The 19,655-nt window shown below is 45.5% G+C and overlaps 1 protein-coding gene across 1 annotated transcript in view; it reads left to right on the top strand.

Annotated features, from left to right (window-relative positions):
• The window catches only part of Hacl1 (2-hydroxyacyl-CoA lyase 1), a 36,287-nt gene extending 18,148 nt beyond the window's left edge, over positions 1 to 18,139 (top strand). Inside the window, 9 exon segments of the mRNA NM_053493.1 lie at positions 3,038 to 3,173; positions 4,822 to 4,927; positions 6,120 to 6,203; positions 6,965 to 7,066; positions 9,210 to 9,364; positions 10,189 to 10,347; positions 11,520 to 11,627; positions 15,989 to 16,175; positions 17,949 to 18,139. Of these exon segments, the coding sequence (NP_445945.1) occupies positions 3,038 to 3,173; positions 4,822 to 4,927; positions 6,120 to 6,203; positions 6,965 to 7,066; positions 9,210 to 9,364; positions 10,189 to 10,347; positions 11,520 to 11,627; positions 15,989 to 16,175; positions 17,949 to 17,981 (1,070 nt within the window). The 3' untranslated portion in view covers positions 17,982 to 18,139.
• The last annotated feature ends 1,516 nt before the right edge of the window (positions 18,140 to 19,655 follow it).

Here is a 19,655-nt window from a genome sequence, read left to right as displayed (position 1 = left end):
TTATTTTACACTACGATCATGCTATATAGGCAGCTTTGTGTTTTTATAAGCTGTTTACAGTATGTTTGTTTGGTTGGTTTTTTGAGACAGGTTTTCTCTGTGTAGCCCTGGCTCTCCTGGAACTCCCTCTGTAGACCAGGCTGGCCTCGAACTCACGGGGATTCATCTACCTTTGTTTCCAGATTAAAGATCTGTATAAACACCACCACCGCCCCTGGAAGAAATATATTTCTTTAAATTATTTCCTAAAGCCAATTTTAACATTGAAGCATACACATTGACACTTGCTGTCAAACGTGTGTTTGCCGGCTGTGATAAACAATCTTATGTGATGATTTTTCCATAGTTAGGGTTCAAGGTGGTGTCCCAGAGGAAAATTAAATTAAAAGGTTTGGATGTCTGGAGGGCTTTTGGTCCTGTGTTCCAATCGCTGACCCCTTAGGTGTCATACAACACATATTTATATTTATTATTGTTGTTTTTCCTTTCCTTTGTGTTCTTTTTCTGATACGGGATCTCCTATGTAGCCTAGGTTTGCCTCAGGCTCACATATACCCCAGACTCATGGCTGGCTGGAATATAGCTGCTGTTCCTGCTTGCCCCCCTAGAACCATTAGGATTGCCCGAGAGCAAGCTCACCCGTTTCAGCTGCTTAGGAGAGTTTTACGGAAGGTGGTGGTGCTGAGGCTGTAGCCCGGGGTGGTGCTCAGGACCCAGCTTGGGGCTAGGACGTTTGGTTTTAAATCCTGGGTTCTAGCCCACTGGAGGCAACGAAGGGAACCTCAGTGCTGCGCTCACTGCTTTGTGTGATGCATTGATTTTTTGACTGGCAAATAATCACTTTGGAGCCTCATCACCTGACGTGTGAAGGATGGCGCCCACCTAACTAGGATGTGATTAATAGTAATGAGGGTGGAAAGCACTCGGTGGGCTGAGTCTTCATTCCTCCTTGGATGAGCATTCACTGACGAGTGGTTACAATGTGGCAGAGTTCATGAAGGATACAGTGAAATCGTAATTTCCATCCAAAGGGAACTGCACCTCATAACAGGTATAGGAGGCCAGTACTCTGGTTGTTGGTTGTGTGAGGCAGGGTCGGTCTCAATATGGTCTTCACTGACCTAGAGCTGACCATATAGACCACACTGGCATCAAAATCACAGAGATCCACCTGCCTCTGCCTCTTGAGTATTGGGATTAAAGGTGTGCACCACCATGCTGGGCTAGTAAACTCTTAATTGTTTTTATTATTACTGTTTTGTTTTATTATTTTGTTTTGTTTTGCTGGAGACAGTCCTGGCTGTCCTGGAACTCACTGTGTAGACCAGGTGGGCTTTGAACTCACAGAGCTCTGTCTGCCTCTGCTCCTGACTGCTAGGATTAAAGGAGTACACTTTTAAATTCTTTGTATTTCTTGCGTATGGTGTATGCGTGTGAACATTTTTATGTATGTACGTATGTGGATACCGAAAGCTGACTTCAGGTGTTTTCCTCTGATATTTTTTACTGAATCCGGAACTCCCCCTTTTGGCTAGACAACATGGCCGGTGAGATCTCCTGGGATCCACCTGTCCCCTCCCCTCGGTGCTAGTGTTACAGAAGTGTGCCCTGCATTTACACTCAGCCTCAAGCAGGCACCATGGGCACCTTACTAACTGAGCCGTCTCCTCGTCCTCACAGCTCCTGTTAGAGTGCGCTGCGTACAGGGAAGCAAGACAGTTCAGGAAGGGAGGTTCTGTAGGTGATGTGCAAGAGGAGATAGGACGCCATAGCTGGACGATGGAAAATTAGTAGTTTTCCAAATGACAAGGGCAGCAAAGGCCGTGAAGGAGGAAAGGGCTGAATAAATAAAGACACGAAAACAAGAGAGGGAGCAAGGACATTGTCTGCAGCCGGGCAGTGGTGCTGCCCACCTTTCCTAGCACTCGGGAGGCAGAGGCAGGCGGATCTCTGTTCAAGGCCAGCCTGGTCTACAGAGCGAGTTCTAGGACAGCCAGGGCTGCACAGAGAAACAAACAAACAAAATAACCAAAAAAAAAAAACAAAAACAAAAACAAAACAAAACAAAAGAAAGAGGAAGATTTACTGGCTGAAATAAAGACAATTTTTCATCACATATCCATAATAAAGAATCTTAAGATGGCCTCTTAGTGCAGAGTGTGAAGTGAAACTGGACGTACGCTGTACTTCTTACTAGGATTCCATAGAGAAACGGGTCATCATGTGCTATTAGCTCTAAAGAATAAAAAATTAAGTAACTAAAGACAGTAGTGGTCACGATGACTTCAGAAATGAAATTATTCTCTATGTCTAAACAGTCGTTGTTTTCAGGGTCATTGAGGGCTTGGTTTATTCTGCAACGTATAGTTGTAAAAGCAGGTATGAGACTGCTTAGGCTAGCCTGTTATAGCCACATCCTACACAGTACATGCACACACACACACACACACACACACACACACACACACACCATACACACACACTACACACACACCACACACCACACACACACACACCACACACATGCACACACACGCACACACGCACACACCACACACACACACACGCACGCACACACCATACACACACACTACACACACCACACACCACACACCACACACACACATACCACACACCACACACACACACACATACCACACACCACACACACACACACACACACCACATACACACACACACACACACACACACACACACACACACACCCTGCACAGCAGACTGCAGAAGAGGTTTACTTGTAGAGCAATGTTTCCAGTCTTTGCTTTTCAGGGCAGAGGTCTTCCCTACCCACCTCTGTCCCAGGAATTGTGGGTAGTAACTTAGTAGGCCCAGAGCGGGGAGCAGGGAGGCGACAGCAGCAGGACGTAGATATAGTTCTTGGTTCTGCCACGGTCCACTTCGCTTTCAAGCTGGTGCTCTGCGCAGAAGGGGGCTTTGGGATCTGAAAGCACATCCTGTGACACGTTTGAGGTTCTGAGCGCAGAGCGTGACATCCCATAATCTGCATGTATTCTAGGCGCTGCTTATTCCCATGCAGAGGACAGCATCCGGAAGCTGGTGGAGCTGTGCAATCTGCCATTTTTACCTACTCCCATGGGGAAGGGTGTCGTCCCTGACAACCACCCAAACTGTGTGGGTGCGGCCAGATCCAGGTGCGTGGCGTTTCGGGTTTTAGGTATGATGGCTTGGCAGATTTTACACTGGATTAATTTTTTTTTTTTTGCGACCTTGATAAATTGAGAGAGTTCTAAAAAGCTCATGTCATTTTAAACAGACCTGTTTTCTGGACATTTCCATTTTTTAAAGACACTATTTATTTTCTCCTGGCCCCTGTGGTTTTAGAAGAAACCCTTTAGTTATTTGTATCACGTTTCTCCTGAACATAGTCTCTCATTACCTCTGGCTACTTTCAAGAGTTCTCTTAGCTAAATGTGGAGGATTAGTGGCCAGCACAGTGAAACCCTAGGGAGGGGAGAAGGAATAAGTTGGGAAGGAAGATCTCTGGAGGGCTTCGAGTAACTTCGTGAGAAGGAATATGAGAGGAAAGGGAGGGAGGGGCTAAGGGGTGAACAGGATGTGGGGAACAGAGCCCAGAATGAATATGAGTTTGGCTTCACCAGAAGAAATGGAAGGGCTCCGGGCACAGTACTGGGAGACTTGATGGGTGTGCCTCCAGGCTTCACTTGGGAGTTTGGACTCTTACTCAATTTCTGTCTTTTTCTATATTTGTGAAACTTCTCCACTTGGAATCACACTAGCACAGTTCCTGCCTTCTGGCACCTAGTGTGTATCTGTACATACAGTGCCACCTGCAGACTCCTTGGAATTTTCACAAAGCAACGGAGCAGAATTTAGATGAGCAAGTTACTGAGAATTTGTGACCACACAGCCCGGTCTCCATTATGTGTGCATTAGGAAATCCGTGGTGGGTTTTAGAAAGCAATTCTAGGGTGAGGGTGTAGCTCTCTTAGGAGAGCGCTTACCTAGCAGGTGTGAAGTCTTGCACTCCTGAATCAGGCATGGACGTACTTGTCTCTAATCCTATCATGAGGTCATAGGAATAAGAAAACCATAAGTTCAAAGTCATCCTCCTACATCAAGAATCGGAAGCCAGTCTGGGCTATGTGAGACCATGTCTTGGGTGGATGGATAATTCTGGAATATGAGTGATGTTTATAAATACCTGCTCCTAGAAAACATATCCAGGCATAGTGGTACACACCTGTCACCCCAGCATTTGGGGGGACAGGGAGGAGGATCATGTTAGAGGCCAGGGTTAGTTAAATAAGCAATACCCTATCTTCAAAACAACACAAACTGGCAGCACATCATGTGCCTGTGTGTATGCATAGGTGAGATGGGGTGTGTGTTGGGGTGATGCACACACGTGCACATGTGGATGTCAAAGCTGATCTTCGCTTTCTTTCTCCTTCATGTGCTCCTTAGTTTTGAGGCAGCGTCTCTCTTACTGGACCTGCAGTTGCCTGTTTGACGAGACACCTGTTCCCAGGATTCACCTGTCCTACCCCCGGTGCTCAACACAGATGTGTAGCACAGTGGTCAGCTCCTGTGTGCATGCCACAGATCTGAACTCGGCTTCTCATGCCTGCACAGCAAGCATTTTGTCCACTGAGCCATCTTCCCAGTTTCCCAAAACTTACTTTAGTCTGAAAGATCAGATTTACTCTAGAAGCTCCAAGTTATTTAGACTTTTAAATATTTTAAGAAGTTTAGAACAACTCAAGTAAAAAGTGTCACTAGTACGCTCTTGTTAAACCAGGTTCCTTTCTTTTTAAATAGGGCTTTGCAGTTTGCTGATGTGATTGTGTTATTTGGTGCGAGACTCAACTGGATATTACATTTTGGACTGCCGCCAAGGTACCAGGCAGACGTGAAGTTTATTCAGGTACTCAGAGCAGGGCCTTCAGATGGGCTCTTTGTTCTCCCTCTCAGCCGCTGTGAGCTCTGCTTTCTTCTCTGCTTTTGTAAAGAACCTTTTCTCTTCTGACAAAAATAGATTTTTACAAATTATCTAACATAATTGCAGGTACCAGAGTTAAGCTGCCCTTTCAAGCCTACATGGTATCTTGTGCTAATTCTAACCAGAAAAGCTTTCAAAGTCAAGTTTTGAGTAGTTTGAAAAGGATAATTTGCCTCTTCACAGTTCCATTGTATTTAAAGATAGGGAAAGAGAGGCTTAAGTGGGATGGCGGTTGAAGAGACACCCTCAGGCTTGTTAGGGGTGACTATGCCTTTCAGAGGCCAAAACTGTCAGCCTTTTGAAATCTCTAAATGACTGCTTTCACCTGCCATTAAACTGAATCCCTGGAAAGTACTCTCTCCTCTCCTGTGACTGCCTGTACTCCTGTGCCCTGAGGCCAGATGATGGCGTCAGATCCTGGATCTAGAGTTAGCAGTGACTGTGAGCCTCTGAGAAGGAGCTGGGGGTCAAACCCAGGTCCTCACGAAGAGCAGCTGCGGCTCTTAACTTCTAGGCAGTCTCTCTAGTCCTCCTAAAGCTCTTAGTAATACTGTTGCTTATTATTTTTATTAATTTCTTCTTATTACATTTCTTTAGTGTGTGTATGTGTGCATGTGTACATGCATGTGTGCATGTGTATATATATGTGTGCATGTGTACATGTATATGTACATGTGTATATGTATGTGTATATGTATATGTGTATGTGTGCATGTATGTGTGCATGTGCACATGTATATGTGTATGTGTATTTGCATGTCCTAGCACAAGCTGAGGCCAGAGGACAACCTATGGTTGGTCATCAGGTTTGATGGAAGGTCCTTCTACCCACTGAGGCATCATATCAGCCTTTCAAAGGGTTTTAAGAGCAAGCACAGAGAGCTGGCTGCTCTTCCAGAGGACCCAGGTTCAATTCCCAGCCCTCACATGGCAGCTCACCATGATCTGTAACTCCAGTCTTTGATGCCCTCTTTGGATACCAGGCACACAAGGGATACACAGACATACATGCAGACAAAACACATACACATAAAATAAAATAGGTTTGCCTTTGAACGTTTCTTCAAAACAAAAATGACCGAACATGGCTGTTGTTTGGGTTTTCCTCCTTTTGTAGATTGATATCTGTGCAGAAGAACTGGGGAATAATGTAAGGCCTTCGGTGACTTTGCTAGGAGATGTAAATGCTGTTTCTAAACAGGTAAGAGCCTTTCCCTGGGTTTTAGTTTCTGTGGATGGGTCCCTAAAGCAGTCAATTCTGATAATGCTCCTTTTGATTCTCTTGATGTCTAGTGGCATCAATTTTAAACTAAATTTATAGTGGAAAACCAAGTGTCACTTTGAACTTGGTAAATTCAGCTCGCTGTATGTCGTTCATATTTGAGGACATTAGCATTTTAGAACGCTAACTTAACATATAAAAATTTAAGGTCGTTCAAACCAGAATTCAGTTAAGTAGAATTTAGCTTTCTGAAAAAAAAAATTACACGATAGCTTTTAAAGGAATTAAATTTGACTGTTTCACAGTGGGAAAAATCTTAGTATATTTTCAGGTAATAAAGAGATCTTTTTTTACCCTTCAGGCTGTAATCAGTGACTTGGCAGACTTCCTATTTGTATAATTTATACATTTCATTGCAGCAGGAGGTCAGACAGGGTCACCTTTGTCACTTGATTTTGTACAGTTGTCATGTGGAGCGCTCAGCGTTGAGAAGCAAGCACTGTTCCTGTCACGTGTGCAACCACTGGGTGATTTGCAGCCCTTGGTCTGTGTCATGGGGCTCACTGCCCACTGACCTGTGGTCAGGCGCTCTCTGCAGGCAGAGAAGCAGGCGTGTGAGCATGGGAAGGGTAGAGCAGTGGGTGGCGAGCCTTCTTTAGGAGGAGTTCTGTGTTCCGGCGACTCAAGTTTATTTTCAAAAAGGAAAGAAAAGTTGTTTTTTTTTTTATTTTTTCTTTTAGCTTTTAGAACAGTTTGTTAAAAATCCATGGCAGTACCCCACAGACAGCAAATGGTGGGAGACTCTGAGGGAGAAAAGGAAGAACAATGAAGCCGTATCCAAGGTAACTCGGGGCACGCTGAAATTCAAGGTCCTGCCAGGCTGATGGGTTCCTTTGTCCTTCCCTAAGGTTGTAGACAGTTGTAGGAAGCACTACTCTGGAAGCTTGGGGATCAAAAAGCCGGGGCACAGTACTCACAAGGTCCACAAACCAGTAGTGTGGTGAGAGCTGATAAAAATGGTAATGAAGCCAGGCATAGGGTGCACACCTTTAATCCCAGCATTTGGAGGCAGAGACAGGCAGGTCTCTGAGTTTGAGGCTAGCCTGGTCTACAAAGTGAGTTTCTAGGAAAGCCAGGGCTACACAGAGAAAACCTGTTTTGAATCTAAAGGTCAGTTTTTAACTGTAAATAAGAAAAAAAAATCTGCACATGCCCTTGTGTACGTGTACATGTTAGTGTGTACTTTACCTTGAAAGCCTCGAGTTCCTTGCATGGTTGAGCATCCGAAGAGTCACGACTTGGGAGTGCCATGGGAACCGGTAGAAGAAAAGCAGTCTGACCTTGGAAAGTTGTCAGTATGATTTTGGTGCAGGATATCAGTTATATCCCAGAGCATGTTAGGAGATGGCCATCTACCCTTAAGATATCTTTCCTTCAAGGCATGTGAGTGTGATAGCTAGTTCCTTCTTCAAAATGGAAAATTTCATCAGTGTATAATTCTGCCCCCCACACATGGGCGTGCGTGCGCGCGCGCGTGCGCGCGCGCGCACACACACACACACACACACACACACACACACACACACACACACACGCTGCCATTTAACTTTTATGTCACTGCTGGAAACTCTTGTGGCTTTCCCTCTGGCCTCAGAGCTTTGCCTCCTAGTGAAGGGTTTAGAGATGAGCTTTGAAGTCACCCTGAGCCCTACTAGCTAGCACCACATGAGTCAGTCACCTCCACAGGGCTTGGTGTTTCCTGGTCAGAGACTCCTTCCTTGTCAGGGGGTGCTGCCTTCTTAAATTTTAGTGTTGTGTATTTCTATGTGTCTTGGTTCAGCTGGGTGAAGTCTTCAGTCTACACCTAGGGTTTCTTCTTTTTAAGTCACTTATTTTATTTTGGCAGGTGGGATGCGTGAGTACTTGTGTGTATGTACACCATGTGTGCCTAGTACCCTCAGAGGGCAGAGTTATGAGTAGGTGTGAATCACCGTGTGTGTACAGAGAACCCAACCTGGGTCCTCCGGAAGAGCAACAAGCGTCCCTGACCAGTGACCCACCTCTTCAGCCTGACCTAGGATTTCCTCCTGATGGAGTGATACATTTGAAAATTTGATATTTGAGTTAGGCATTTTTGTTCCCTAATATATCATAGAATAAGTTAGTATTTTCAGTCAAACACAGCAGAATTTATGTGCCTAACTCTACTGTGGCCATTTCTACTGCCAGGACGCAAGCTCAGTTCTGTTTCTCGGTTATCATAAATGCCCCGGGATCCCCTCAGGGTTTGCCCCTCTGTCTCTGTATGGGTGTGCAGTCTCTGTGCATCTTGGGTATATAATCTCCAGCAGAGGGCTTAGCACAGGCAAGGCTGGATTGCCGGGACCAGTCAGGACTGGTACTAATAAAGCACAGTGGCTCCTCCCAGTGCTGGCAGGCTGCGGCTGTCTGCAGACATCTACCTTGCTATGTGTCTTTCACTCTGGGACTTCTAAAAGCAGATGTAACAGAACTCCTTTACAGCGTGTGAGAGAAGAGCCAGGCTCCCAGATCATCTTCTGCAATCCTAGCATCTTGGTTTTAAACGTAGGGCCATAGTTCAGATAGAAATATTCTAAAAACTACCTAAGACAATGTTTTGCGAAGAGTGACCTGTAAGATTGTTCTGTTTTGTTGAACCCACTGTCACTCAGCCATCTTTACTGTGTGGCTTCTCCGGGTGTTTGATAGGGTGAGGTGCATCAACTCTCCAGGACACGAGAGGTTCCCCAGCTTGTCCCAACTGGGACTGTAGGGCACATCGTTGTTAGCATGGGTCTGGATTGTTCACCGTTCAGAGTAGCTGCTGTGCGGCCATCTTGGAATCTCGTAGCTTATTGGTGGTATTAAACTGTTCTAAAATAACTATGATAATAGTTTATTGTCGTTGGTTATTTTCATGGTGTCCCAATATAATTTATTGAATACTCACCTCTGCTATTTTAGGAATTAGCTTCCAAAAAATCCCTCCCTATGAATTATTACACAGTGTTCTACCATGTTCAAGAACAGTTGCCCAGGAACTGTTTCATAGTGAGCGAGGGAGCAAACACCATGGACATTGGACGGACTGTGCTTCAGAACTACCTTCCTCGTCACCGGTGAGACTCCAGGAAAGAGAGGACAACATGTCTGATTTGAGACCCCAGTGAAGCTGATTATGAAAAATATTTGAAAGCTGGGCGTGCCTAGTGCATAGGAACGCATTTCAAAAATGTACTTTAAATTTTTCTTCAGATCTTTTTCATTTTATGTGTGTGGCTTGCCTGTGTTTGTATGTGTACAACATGTCTGCCTGGTGCCCTTAGAGGTAAGAAAGGGGCTCTTGGATCCTCTGGATCTGGAGTTACAGGCTGTTGTAAGCCTCCATGAAGGTCCTGGGAATAAATCTCAGGTCGTTTGTCAAAGCATCAAGTGCTGCTCACCTTGGAGCCCTCTCCAGCCCCACATACGTGGGTTTCTTTTGTTGTTGTTTTTCCAGACAAAGTTTCTCTGTGTAGCCCTGGCTGTCCTAGAACTGGTTCTGTAGACCAGGCTGTCCTCAAACACAGAGATCCACCTGCCCCTGCCTCCCGAGTGTGGGGCTAAAGGCGTGTGCCACCACTGCCCTGCTCATAAGTATGTTCTGAAGTGAGATTTAATAGTTTCATAGTTTCGTGCATGTTAGTCCTTGGTATCGTGTGATAATTTGTATACTCAGTGCTCTAAGAGTAGATTTACCGTCATCCAAGCAAGTGTGAGTGGCTGCTTCCTTTCATGCTGCTTCTCCTTGACAAATTAGTCCCTTATGTCCTAAAAGTTTATATAGAAGGAAACTGTCTATTCACTTTCCCCACAAGCTACATACGCGTAGAGCGAAAGGTCTGTGCTAACACTGCACTGCATGCTTGTATAGGGTTTAACTTGAGCTCTGCTCTTACCTCAGGCTGGATGCCGGTTCCTTTGGAACAATGGGAGTTGGTTTGGGATTTGCCATTGCAGCTGCTGTGGTGGCTAAGGAGAGAAGCCCTGGGCAGCGGGTCATCTGTGTGGAAGGAGACAGTGCCTTTGGATTTTCCGGCATGGAAGTGGAAACCATCTGCAGGTAAAGCAGGGCTGTAAATCATAGCATTTCATGCTCATAACTACAAATCTTACAAGACTCGCTTGCTTCACAAGCAGGGGTCCTGCACAGCACCGTCCAGTGTTTCGTGGAGAAGCTCCCACCATATCAGCTGAGGGCTCTGTCAGCCCCTCACCCAGCTGTATTTGAGCTGTAATAAAACCATTCTGCTTAGGTTTCAGTAGGGTTCTGTGAATCACATTCTGGGACTTTCAGAGCTTTGATATATAAAATTGTCAAGATCAAGAAAGCCAGGTTTGGCAATGCACTGTGTAGTCCCCAGGTAGCAGTAGAGACAGAAGGATCTGGAGTTCAGGGTTATCCTCAGCTGCATGGCAAGTTCAAGGCCAGCCTGGACTACATGACCCCATAAGGTGTAGCCTGTCAGAGGTCTGTATTGACAACCAATTGACATATGCCAAAAGGATGACGTACGGAGAGAATTTAGCTTTCTAGAGAATGACAACCCCTCCAAGCACAGAGCACAGTTACCACATTGGTTTCCTTAGTTTTATCAAGACTCCACGCCCTCAGAAGTTACATATGTTTAGACAACAAAGCCCATTCTTTTGAGCTTTTTAGGTTTTTATCTTTGCTGTCCTGTTGAAGACATTGTTGGATGCTCTTTCTCTGCTCTGATCATGCTGGGCTGCTTTTGATCAGAGATGCGGATTGGGAAGTAGTTGTCTGGGCATCTCTCACGGCATGCAGCATGGGCTGGCTGTCATCGAGGCACAGTCATAGACAGAGACTTTTCAGCATTCTGAGGAACCACTTAGAAATAGGCCTCAGAGGAGTGGGGGAGGCGTTTTTTCTTGTAACCAGCTGGAAAAGTTCAGTGATTTACCCAGGGTTCACAGCTAAGTAGATCACCAGCCCCAAGTCTTGAACACAGTCCGCTATGGTGATGTTTCTATCAGTGGTTTGGTATTTTTTAATTTGGATAATAAATGCTTGTTTTTCCTCTCTGATATTGAAAATTTCTTACAGAGAACGTCCACTTTTAAGTAAAAATTTCAGTTTTTTTTTTTTTTTTTTGGTTCTTTTTTTCGGAGCTGGGGACCGAACCCAGGGTCTTGCGCTAAAAATTTCAGTTTTAAGAAAAGAAATTGCTTTAGAAAGAATGATATCTTCATAGTTTATTTTCACTTTAGGTACAACTTGCCAATCATAATCTTGGTAGTGAACAATAATGGAATTTACCAAGGTTTTGATGCTGACACCTGGGGGAAAATGTTAAATTTTCAAGGAACTGCTACAACGTGAGTAACTCGAAATAGTTACTATATTATGTCTATAACTGTATTATGTCTATAACTGTATTATGTCTATAACTGTATTATGTCCATAACTGTATTATGTCTGTGTTTAGTTTGTCTTTTAACAGTGTGCTGTGTTGCAATGCACCTCAGTATCGTACACTTGGTTAGTTCTTCAGGCCTTTAAAGGGCAGAAGCCATCTCTTCATGGTTCCTTTTTATACAACTACCCATGACTGTTGATCGTTTACAATCAGGGAACCAGCAAAGACTCAGAGCGAGCTCTGTGATGCCTTCACTTAGGTAACAGTAGTTCTGTTACTGACACCACACTAGGGAGGACGGTTGATGCTCTATTAGTCAAGGTTCTCTCAAGGAACAGAAATCATGAGTGTATATAAGAACCAGCATATGTTACAAGGGAGTTTATCAGTGTGCTTTAAAGGTGGTAGCATGTCTGGCTAGTCCAATAATGGCTGTCTCCCAGCAGAAGAACCCACTAGTTGTTCAGTCCACACGGCAGGTCTTTAGTCTGTGTTGGAATCCTGATGAAGCAGCCTCTCATGCCACTGAAGGACTGCTTCAGCAGCAGAAGCTGATGGACTTTCGAGCAAGAGTGAGGACAAGCAGACAGAGAGCTCCCTTCTCCCACGTCCGACAGGGGTGCCCAGACTGAGATGATCCCACCAGAAATGATCCAATCAGAGAAGTCTCTCACAGGTGTGCCCAGATGCCTGGGTGTTAGTTGATTTCAGATGTAGTCAAGGTGACAGCCAAGCTTAGCCATCACAGTGCTGGCCTGTTACTTATAACTTAAAGATCTTCCTTTCTTCACCACAAAGCTAAACCTTCATTATCTGATGGCAGAGTCAAACATAAGACTGTTAGAACTGGCCATGGGTACACAGATAAAAGTTTCCGAGACAGCCGAGGATGAAGAAGAGCACTGGTGTTTTCATTTATGTTCCACAGTTGTTTTCACATGGCCATTCATATTAGTTACTTCATTGCTGTGATAAAATACCACAACCAAGGCAACTTAGGGAAAAAGAAGTTTAATCAGGCTACAGCTTAGTTTCTGATGGTGGACAAAACGAAGCATGGAGCAGCCCTGAGAGCTCACACTGTGAACCACAGGGAGGAGACACAGAGCACACTGGGAATGGCATCTTTTGAAACCTCAAAGCCTGCTCCCAGTAATAGCCCTCCTCCAACAAGGCCACACCTCCTCCAATGAGGCCCCACCTCCTCCAACAAGGCCACACCTCCTCCAGCAAGGCCACACCTCCTAATCCTTCCCAAACAGTTCCACTTACTGAGGACCAAGCATTCAAACATGGGAGCCTCTGGCGGCCATTTTCATTCAGACCACCACAGCATGCCTTTTCTTTGCCTTCGTTATAGTTGATTATATAGACTGTGCTGACAGGTGGAGTAGCTCCTAATCCCATGTTACTACTTACATTTAGTTGAAAGTGAAAAGTTCAGTTTCTAGACTGAGGATGTGCACAACACCCTGAGTTTGACTCCCAGTATTTCTTATCTTGGATATGCTGTGGCACACGTGTAATCTTCTTATTAGAGGCAAGAAGATCAAAAGTTCAAGGTCATCCTTAGCTACATAGCACATGTCTTAGTTATGGTTTCACTGCTGTGAACAGACACCATGACCAAGGCAACTCTTCTAAGGAACAACATTTAATTGGGGCTGGCTTACAGGTTCAGAGGTTCAGTTCATTATCATCGAGGCAGGAGCATGGCAGCATCCAGGCAGGCATGGTGCAGGAGGAGCCGAGAGTTCAACATCTTGATCTGAATGGTAACCAGGAAGACACTGGCATCCTCATGCAGCTAGGAGGAGGCTTTCAAAGCCCGCCCCTACAGTGGACACACTTCCTCCAAGCAGGCCACATCTACTCCAACAAGAACACACTTCCTAGTAGTGCCACTCCCTGGCCAAGCATATTCAAATCACTACAGCAAGTGTAGGCCAGTTTGAATTACATAAAACCCTGTTTCTTATTTTAAAAGAAAAAAAAATTCAGTTTCTCTCATCTTAATAGCTGAGAGGTTGTTGATAGTTGATGGCTCTGTGGCTGACGCCCTCTTCTGGCTTCCTTGGGCACTGCACACGTGTGGTACCCAAACGACTTGCCAGTATAACACCACATAAAATAAAAATAAATCTTTTGTTGCCAAAAAAGTTGGCACACACCTTTAATCCCAGTACTCAAGAGGCAGAGGCAGAGGCAGAGGCAGGGAGATCTCTGAGTTTGAGACCAGCCAGCCTGGTCTACAGAGTGAGTTCTGGGACAGTCAGGGCTACCCAAAAAAAACCCATCTTAATCAATCAATCAATACATAAATAAAACATTTTTTAAAAATCCAATTTCTTGGTTTAGTTAAATCTCAAGTGCTCCTAGTAACAGGTAATGTGTGGCCAGCATACTGTAAGTCATCTGTCATGATAGGAAGTTCTCTGAGATGTTGCTATATAAACATAAATATACAGGGAACCGCAGTGGAGTGACAAACACATGTAGTCCTCCTACTCTTTCTGGAGGCTGAGACAAGAGGACCACTCAAGCCGATGAGTCCAAAATATATCAAGACCCCATCACACACACACACACACACACACACACACACACACACACATACACACACACACACAGATTCAATAGAAATATGGGGGAAACCTGGGAGGCTGAGACGGGAAGATTCAGAGTCGAGGTTACCAACCTGAGCTATGTAGTAAGTTCCAGTTCAGTCTGCTACATAGCAAGGCCCTGTCCCAAAGCAAGCAAGGACAATCGGGGTTCAGTTTTGTGTACCGACCACCTCAGCTCTGATGGTGTTATTTCCATACGATGCCCTCAGCTGGGTCTGTAGGTGAAGAGCCAGCTGTACCAGAGAACAAGAAACATGGGTGAGGGGCTGGAGAGATGGCTCAGGGGTTAAGAGCACTGACTGCTCTTCCAGAGGTCCTGAGTTCAATTCCCAGCAACTACATTGTGGCTCACAACCATCTGTAATGGGACCTGGTGCCCTCTTCTGGTGTGTCTGAGGACAGTGACAGTGTACTCATATGCATATAATAATGCATAAAAATCTTTTTAAAAAAGAAAGAAGGAAGGAAGGAAGGAAGGAGGGAAGATGGGCCAGATTGCTCTGTAACATTGCCAGTCAGCACCCTGACGACTTACGTGACCACACATACCACAGCCCGCAGACTTAGTACCCCTTTGAGAAACGCCGAATCTGTCTGGATCTCGTGGACACTAAAGTGAGTGTCAGCAAGACCCAAAGCCTGTGCAAAGCCAAGACTCCGTTACCGTGCAGACGGCTGTTTAAAGTGCTATCCTAGGGCTGTGGGATATCGTCTTTAAGGCTGCATACAGTCCAGTGGCCAACTTACTGTTTGGTTGGGTTTGGTTCGATTGGTTTGGTTGGTTGGTTTTGCCCTACAGGGAAGAAGAACTACATTTTTAAAAATCTATCAGGAAAAAAAAAAGGCCAGCATGGCGGTGCCCGCCTTTACTAGCCATCTGCGAACTGTCGGCTCATGGCGCATTAGCTGTGAAAGATATCATCACCGGCAGACAGGGCTGCAGCTTCTTTTAGTAATAAAAGGCCTGCAGTTCAGCTAACTCAAAGGTGCCTGAAAATCCTGAGGTGGAGCAGAGGAAGGACAAGGACAAGGACATGTGTGTTCCGTACTGCTGTCACACACTGCTGTCAAACACTGCTGTCACACACTGCTGTCACACACTGCTGTAACGCACTGCTGTCATACACTGCTGTCACACACTGCTGTCACGCACTGCTGTTACACACTGCTGTCACACATTGCTGTCATACACTACTGTCATACACTGTTACACACTGCCGTCACACACTGCTGTCACACACTGCTGTCACACACTGCTGTCATACACTGTCACACACTGCCGTCACACACTGCTGTCATACACTACTGTCATACACTACTGTCATACACTGTTACACATTGCTGTCACACACACTGCTGTCACACACTGCTGTATACACTGCTGTCACACACTGCTGTCATACACTTACACACTGCTGTCATACACTGCTGTTACACTGTCACACACTGCTGTCACACACTGCTGTCATACACTGCTGTCACACACTGCTGTCACACACTGCTGTCACACACTGCTGTCACACACTGCTGTTACACACTGCTGTTACACACACTGCTGTTACACACACTGCTGTTCTGGAAGAAAAGTATGTCCTGTGGGTCCACTTAAGGTTTTTGCAGACAATCTTGGGAAATTCTTTGTTTCTAGAAGCTTCAAGATTTTAATTTTGCTGCCTTACAACTTGCTTTTCAGAATCCCTCCAATGTGTCTGCTTCCAAACTCACACTACGAGCAGGTCATGACTGCATTTGGAGGCAAAGGGTATTTTGTACAAACGCCAGAAGAGCTCCAAGACTCGCTGAGGCAGGCTCTGAAAGACACAAGTAAACCGTGTCTTATCAACATCATGATTGAACCACAAAGTACTCGGAAGGCCCAGGTAGGTCCAGTTGCTAGGCAGAAGGGAGGAAATGTATGTTCTCTGGGGCTCCTTCCTGAAAGGCGTGCTCACACAGGCCAGGCCGGCTGAGCTTGTTTCTGAGTTTGGCAGCTTTGTTTGCTTATTTGTTGAGCTGTTTCTGTGTGTGTTGTTTAGAGTAACAGGTGAGCGAGTCCAAGCTGTCCTCATCCCACAGAGCTTACCATTCAGTAGTGGACAGTAGGCTACCTCAAACTCCATGCTATGTGACAGAGCACAGGACCAGGAGGACGGGGTTGATGTTCAGCAAGTGTGAATGAAGAAATACACTGTTCTAGGAAATCTCATTGGTGCTTGAACTGCGAGCAGTGATGATTAGCAGAGAGGAGATGGAAAGAGGGCTGGGGCTCTGAATCAAGAGGCAGCTGGCTAGTTGGAGGAGCTGAAGGGAAACAAAAAATGCAGTGAGCACAGTGTGGACGAGTCTTCAGCCAGTGGTGTGTGCAGCCGGTGGGTCTGTGCAATTGCAGTCAACTTAGTCCCTGTGACCTCTAATGGGTATCGATGCAGTAGCTACAATAGTGAGCTAGTCGTCAAGGTGTGCCGGTGATGTCACCCTTCCATCTCAGGGTAAGCTGATTTCCTTTCTTAATCTGTGTACAGTGGACCTTCCACCTGCTTGCTCTGTCTCGAATACCTGTCCCCCATGAGTCCACTCTGCCTATCAGCCTCTCTTCAGAGCAGAAATCTACTCAATCATTCGTTCCCTCTCCCCTCTCCTTTCCCTGCCCCAGCATGTGTGTATGTATGTGGTCTATGTGCACATGTTCACGTATGTGTGTGCACACATGTGCGATGACTACGTAAGCCAGAAGCTGACCTCAGATGTCTTCCTTGATTGTGTTTTGCTTTCTTATTTCCCGGGGCCAGGGTCTTTTCCTAAACCCAGAGCTCACTGCTACGACTAAGTTACCCCAGAGGGGTCTCAGCTTCCCCTCCCAAGCTCTGAAGCCACACGCACTGCTGTGGTGCCAGGGGTCTGAACTCCAGTCCATACAGCAAGCACTTTGTCCATGAAGCCACTTTCCAGTCCCCCTCACGGTTCTTATGAACCATCAATAAAATAATAAAGCAACGAGTTTGGAAACCGTCAGGTACATAGACTTCTGAAAGTCCGTTTGTGTAAACGTAGACATGGGAGTCCTCAGAACTTACATTAGAGCTGGGGAAAGACGCTGAGAACAGGACCTGCTGGTCATGCAGATGGACATGGAGTGGGTTAGGAGGAGCAGGCGGTGGCATTGGCAGGGATCCTTACAGTCCTTTAAAGGTTGCTTCAACGTCTGATGCACAGTCAGTTCCTGTGGGCATCACTTGCATATTTCGGAAAAGTATAAATTATCACCCCATTTGTAGTTCTGTATGGTTATCCTTATATCCAATCCTTTAACATTTTTATCTTCACTCCGGTGGGGTTCTGACATGATTTCACTTTCAAGTTGTTATTTTTTTTTATTGAGTATCTCTCACCATTTGCCATCGACTCACAATGGCTGGCTGCTTCCCGCTTTCTGCAGGGATGTCTAAGTCTCTATAGTAACCTGTGTCTGGGCCCAGAGGGGTGGGCAGCGTTAGTGAACTGGTCTCACTAATTAATTTTCAGCTCTTTTTGACTAAACCAAGCACAAACCTTTCTTTACCACAGTTGTATAGTTCTTCTAGGTCTCACAGGGATTACAGTGAGGACATAGTATAATACAGCCATTTCTGAATGCTGTCTCTTTTTCCCTCTAGGATTTTCACTGGCTCACCCGTTCCAACATATGAATAAACTACTTGGCGTTTTTTGAGGCATTTTCTCTTTCCTACAAGGTAGAATTACCTTTTCATAGCAAAATTACCACAATGCTAACATTGTATTTAAAAATACACTTTAAATTGTCTTTTATAGTAAAGAAATTGATTAAAGCTGTCATTATTTGTTATGACTTTGGATTTTTTAAAAAACGTACGTTGATATTCTGCTTGCTTGTATGGGTGTGCGAAGGTGTCAGGTCCCCTGGAACTGGAGTTACAGACAGTGGGAATTGAACCTGGGTCCTCTGAAAGAGCAGCCAGTGCTCATAAACACTGAGCCATCTCTCCAGCCCCTGATTTTTGGATCTTAAATAGTTGCAAAGGCTTCTATGCTAAAGGCTTGGTCAACAGCTCCTGGCACTGATGGATGGGGGAGTGGGGTCACTGGGCACTAGGACCAAGCATGATGCCCTCCTCAAGCCATATACCATGAGGTGAGCCAGCCCTCTCATGACTTCCCTGTTATGATGGACCCCAGCCCCAAAAGCAAAAGGGTGACCATGGACTGGAACGTTCACAGCTGAGCAAGGGCTGAAAAGATGACTCCTCGGTTAGAGCACAAACTACTCTAGCAGAAGATGTGTTTGGTCTTAGCAGCACTGGTTCACCACTGCCTCTAATTGCAAGTGCAGGGACTCCAGGGGGAGTCAATGCCGTCAGCTTCCTTTGGCACCTACACTCTCATCCATATACCCACATGGGAGTTCACATACACACAAGTTAAAGGAAAATAAAGCCTAAGGCCTACAAAGCTGCGAACCAAAATAAATATTTCTCCCTTTCCAGTTGATTTTCTCTAGTATTTTGTCAAGAGATAGAGACTGACCAACAGTATCCCATCACATAAATAACCAAATGACAGCATCGTAAGTGTCTGACTGCCAAGTTACACACCGGTTTCCTTTTATGTAAATCCAAGTTAATTTCCCAAGTTAAAGCTGTATCCTTTAAAGTCATTTTCTGGAGAAAGCCATGGAAGCTATGAAAATGGTGTAGCGTTCGGAGCTCCTGAGCTCTCTCTGCTGCAGTGTGGGCTCCTGCTGTTTTGTATTTTAGCTCTGGTGACTTGGTTCTAATCTCAGTTGTCGTGGAGCTTGCCCTGTAGTTGAGGAGTTGAATGTTTTCCCTGGGAAGGACTTTCTGATCCAGACAAGTCACCCAACCTCCAAACCAACGACCGGAGCTTAGCTACCTTGTGCATGCGTGCTACACAGACGCCCACAAAATTATCCACGGTACACTGTCATGTGCCACGCAAGGACGTTTTGGTCATTGACAGACTGCACAATGATAGTGTTGCCTTACGATTATAAGGGAGCTAAAAAATCTCTCTTACCAGCCTGAGTCACCCTGAGAGCTCAAGATGAGCCTCAGCTGCTTAAGGAGAGACAGCCTCCAAATCGCCAGGCTGGAGATTGGCTCAAGTAGCTTGCTAGCCTCGAACACACCAAGCCTGAGCTCAGTATCCTCAGTGCCACCGAGGATAAATAAATAAATGATAATCGAGCAGAAAGAAATCAGGCAAATAGGTCAGAGCATAAACTCACTTGCCTTGCAGAGTTTGATCTCTAAAGCCTACATAAATGTAGAGGGGAGTCTACAAAGCTGACCTCTGACCTCTACACATTGGCTGTAGCACACACG

Source organism: Rattus norvegicus, chromosome 16, assembly GCF_021556685.1.
Source record: "Rattus norvegicus strain SHRSP/BbbUtx chromosome 16, alternate assembly SHRSP_T2T, whole genome shotgun sequence".
NCBI classification, from domain to species: Eukaryota; Metazoa; Chordata; class Mammalia; order Rodentia; family Muridae; genus Rattus; species Rattus norvegicus.
The sequence above is the reverse complement of the archived record's forward strand: the minus strand, read 5'-3'. Positions and strand labels throughout refer to the sequence as shown.